Source organism: Stegostoma tigrinum, chromosome 46 (assembly GCF_030684315.1).
Source record: "Stegostoma tigrinum isolate sSteTig4 chromosome 46, sSteTig4.hap1, whole genome shotgun sequence".
Taxonomy (NCBI): Eukaryota; Metazoa; Chordata; class Chondrichthyes; order Orectolobiformes; family Stegostomatidae; genus Stegostoma; species Stegostoma tigrinum.
The window spans coordinates 4,784,450-4,789,254 of NC_081399.1; the positions used below are offsets into that span (position 1 = coordinate 4,784,450).

A 4,805-nucleotide genomic window follows, 5' to 3' on the forward strand; every position below is an offset into this window, starting at 1 on the left:
GGTTTGGACCGAGTCAGCTTGGATTTCTGAAAGGGAAATCATGCTTTACAAATCTACTGGATTTTTTCGAGGATGTAACTAGTAGATTTGATAAGGGGAAGTCAGTGGATGTTGTTTGTTTGGACATTCAGAAGGCATTCCATAAGGTCCCACACAATGGCTTTGCATGCTGAATTAAAGCACATGGAACTGGAGTAGTGTATTGACAAAGATAGAGAACTGGTTGGCAGAGGAATCAAAATAAGAATAAATCCTTTGGATTGGAAGCTAGCTAATGTAACTGACCCCACTACTTTTAAAAGAAAGGAAGTAGAGACAACAGGGAATTACATATTCGTTAGCCTGGCATTGGCAGTGGTGAAAATGTGAGAGGGTCTTTTCGCAAGTGGCAAGCTGTTCTGGGGTGGTGGAGGGGTGGGGGGTGCTGAATGCTAGGACCCCAGCTATTCACAATACATATTAATGTTTTAGATGAGGGAAATAAATATAACATTTCCAAGTTCGCAGTTGACACAAAGCAGGGTGGGTGGGTGAATTTGTGAGGAAGATTCAGAGATGTTTTAATGAAATTTGAACAACTTGAGTACATGGGTAAATACATGGTAGATGAAGTCTAATGTGGATAAATGTGAGGTTCTCTACTTTGGTAGCAAAAACAGGAAGGCAGATTATTGGCTGAATGGTGGTAGATTGGAAAAGGGGAGGTGCAATGGGAGTGGGTGTCCATGTATAGCAGTCGCTGAGGGTAAGAATGCAAGAGAGCAGGTGGTAAAAAAGGCAAATGGTGTATTCGCTTTCATAGTGAGAGGATTTGAGTATAGCAGCAGGGATGTCTTGCTAGAATTTTTATAGGGCACGAGTGAGACCGCACCTGGAATATTTTGTGCAGTTTTGGTCTCCTTATCTGAGGAAGGCTGTTCTGGAGGGACTGCAACAACAGTTTACCGGCTTGATTCCAGGGAATGGCAGGACTGGCGTATGAAGAGACTGAATCAGTTATGATAATACTAATAGTATTCCTGGGATGCAAAGGCTACCCTATGAAGAAAGATAGAGTACAATCGGCCTCTATCTTTGGTAGTTGAATAGAATGGAAGATGACCGAATTGAAATGTATAAAATTGTCACAGGTAGGGAGGCTACTCCCTTCCAGCCCTCCACAACTACCTAACATGGGTCAGGAATTTTAACTAAGTTAAACATTCACTAATCTAACTAAGGTAATACTCTCAGGATAAGAGACTGAGAATCTTTGGACCTCTCTACCTCAGAGAGCAGTGGATGTTCAGTCAGTGAGGAAATGGACGATTGTGGGTGAGAGACTTTGAATGCCAGTGAACAGTGATGAGGGCAGAGTCAAAGAATTCACATTCAACTTCCAGAGTAATAGCACCGAGCATGTGGCAACAGGGAAACCCAATGAAAGTGTTTATTCCGTTCTCATGTCTACTGCGGTTTTCAAGAAAGAAAAAGAGAAAAGTGAGGGCAAGACATTCCATTTAATCGGGAAAAGGGAATTAATGGGTGCCATCAATGTAGGAATGCCTTGTAAATGTCTGCCAGAGAAGACCCATTTCGAAGTGATATTTTACCGGCTTAAAGGTGAGGTATGCTATTGGGATGAGGACTCTTCAGGCAAGCAGTGTGTTGTATTCTGTGTCAAGAGCACTGGAAAGACAGGAGGCCCACTTCGTACAGGTTCGAAACGTATCATCAAGTGTGGGTCTCTGCGAAAAGACGGACATGACGTGCGTTTATGCTTTTCAAGGTGAGACCATTCGAGAGGCTCTGTGCAAGGACGGGAGGTTCTTATCCATCATTGAACAGAATGTATGGAGCCTTGTCGAAGGGCACAGATGTTTGCAGTTCACACTCACTGTCAATGACCTCCATGATAAATGTTTTGAAGTTCAAGTGAGCAATGAAAACTATAAGGCAAGAAACAAGAATGATGATAATAATGAAAATGCTGGCCCCAGGGAGAGACAGGAGCAGAACAGTGTGCCAGGAGAAGGGAATACACTGCATTGTAAGCTGGGAAAGCAGGTTGATGAATATTTAGGAAAGCAAAAAGGCAAGAAGCATGTCCTTAAAAAATGGAATCTGCTCAAGAAAGAATTTGGGAAGATCACAGCTGATGGAGTTCCCATTACAGTCTATGAAATGCTAGTGCGATTGAGTGAGTCTGTTGGATTTGTTAAATGGGATAACAACGGGAATCAAGGCTGTGCCACTTGCTTTTACCTTGGTAATAGTTACATTCTGACATGTTGCCACGTGGTGAAGATGATGGTAGGAGATGGTGTGCCTGACAATGATTGGAAGACCATTATAGAGAAGGCCATGACAATAAACTTCTGCTATAAAGAGAAGCAGCAGCCTGTCAGTGGCTGGTATAACATTGAACCGTGGTTTGAAGTGTATAACTCAAAACTTGACTACGCAGTGCTTAGATTGAAGATCCCCAATAGTCAGCCATCTGTTCTACCTTCAGGTTTGTGGCAAACCAAAAACTGCCCTCCTTGGAATGGAATGGTCTACATTATAGGTCATCCCGATGATGGTCACAAATCCTCTGACACTTGTTTCATTATCCCTTTTCAAAAGAGAAATATTCAACGCTACATGCAGGTTTTCATGAAATACACTTTCACAGAAATCCAAAGTTCAGACAGGATCACCTACAACAGCTGCTTTTTTAATGGTGCCTCCGGATCCCCTGTGTTCAATTCCTCTGGTGAGCTGGTGGCAATGCACGCTGCAGGATATGAATATGAAATTGGCACTGAGAGAAACAGCGTGATCGAATATGCTCCAACCATTAAAGCCATCACAGATCACATGAAGATTCATCATCCAAGATTCGACATTACTTACCAAGTTCATACCCAGGATGACCAGAACATCCCGTTCAATAATGAAGCAGACATTCTAATGGATGTTGAGTAAAAGGAAGAGAAGCAGAGAATCCAATAAACTCTTAAAAGACTGCCTGCCATTCAATATGATCATGTTTGATCATCCAGTTTTGTATCCTGTTCTCTGCATTGTCACCATACTCTGATCTCTTTTATCCAAAGAGCTATGTCTAACTCCTTCTTTCACACATTGATGTTTTTACCTTGTTTGCTTTCTTAGACAGAGAATTTCGTAAGCTCACCACTCTCTGGGTGAACAAATTTCACTTTATCTCTCTCCTAAATGGCCGACCTCATATCCTTCACTGTGACTCTTGGTTCTGGGCTCCACAGTCACTGGGAACATCCTGCCTGAATTCACCCTGTCTTGCCTTGTTAGAATTTTATAGGTTTCTGTGAAACTCCTGCCTAATTCTTCTAAATTCCAGTGAATATAGTCTTAACCAATCCAGTTCCTCTTCATACATATGTCATGTCATCCCTGGAATTAGTCTGACAAAAATTCTCTGTCTACTTTCCAAACAACGTCCCTTTTTGTTTCTTTTTGTTCATTTTCCCCTTCCACTTTAATGTGCTGCTTGATCCATAGCTCTCTGACCAAGCTACAGTCACGCACTGTCAAAACAGGAAGCTATTTAGCCCGTCGAGACCATGTCAGCACTCTGCAGGGCGATCCAAACATCCTCTTCCCCTCTTACATCCATGTAGATCTGAAAGTTTATTGTCCTCAAGTGCTTTTCCAACAGTCTTTTTAAAATCACTGGTCACTTCCACCTCTACTGACCTTACAAACTGCAGGTACCAGGTCAGTTAAAAAAAAAGGAAGTCAAAGTTTCCATAGCCCCGAAGGACCATAGGCTGCTCTCTCAATTAAAGACAGATGACTGGTAATGATTTAACCACAGCAGTATCAGTCACTTGTTCAACATTCAAACAAAGTCTTCACCTACTCCCTACATCTTGATTCCATAACCTTATTGTTGTAAGGAGAAATATCAGAGTAGTTTTAACTCCTATGTGCCTTAGCACAAGCGAGCTTCATTCAGAGTTCTGTTACTACTTATGTGGGAGAGGCCAGGGACCACTCCAAATCTGGCTTTCACATAGGGCACAGTTCCTTTCTTAATTATAGTTCAGATGCCACTGGGTCAATGGCATTCTGAAATCCCCAGAGAAATACAACATCTTTACACCTTTCACATTGCAATAATTACATGCAACATTTTGTCATTGTTAACCACATCTACCTAATCTGTACATTCAATTCAGTGGACACATAATCAGTGACAGACAGCTCTATGGACAGCCGTAGATCCTCCCATAATCACATGATGCCGACCAGATACCTCCATCATCTGTCTTTGGGATCTTAGAATACTTCTGACAGTTATAGTCCTTCCGAGACATTTTGTCAGCTGCACCATATTATTTACCATTACTCCAAAGTGTTGTTTTCCAGTAAAACTCTTCCAAATTCTCTACTAACTTTAGTATGGCAGGTTAGAAAGGATAGTACTTTCTACTAATTGTCATAAAGTCTTTAAAGTCAATTCTAATTAAAGTTCTAATTAATTTCATCTTATCCAGTATGTCTATACAGAGACTACTAGTCTAGCTGTGAACATCCGCTGTATGTAACTGTCAGATTCTTTTGGCCATCTTGTATTCGCTAAAAAAAGCCCAAGCGGCCATCTTATTAACTTTAGTCCTGGGCTGCTACAAAACTTATTATGCTCCCTAATGAACAGGTTTTCTTTGTCAATTTTTTTTAAACCTGTCAGAATCTGACTTCTATCAGATAGCGCCTCAAGTTCATTTCAGGAGCGAGGGAATACTGCAGCGAGTAACTTACCGTCTTACTCCCTAGAGCCTGTCACAAGGCACAAA

At 41.6% G+C, this 4,805-nt stretch overlaps 1 protein-coding gene across 1 annotated transcript; it reads left to right on the forward strand.

Annotated features, from left to right (window-relative positions):
• Positions 1 to 1,264: 1,264 nt before the first annotated feature.
• Positions 1,265 to 2,950, forward strand: LOC125449529 (serine protease FAM111A-like). Its single transcript, XM_048525348.2, is given in 2 exon segments — positions 1,265 to 1,747; positions 1,749 to 2,950. Coding segments are annotated over 2 exon segments (1,620 nt in total). The 5' UTR covers positions 1,265 to 1,328; the 3' UTR covers position 2,950.
• The last annotated feature ends 1,855 nt before the right edge of the window (positions 2,951 to 4,805 follow it).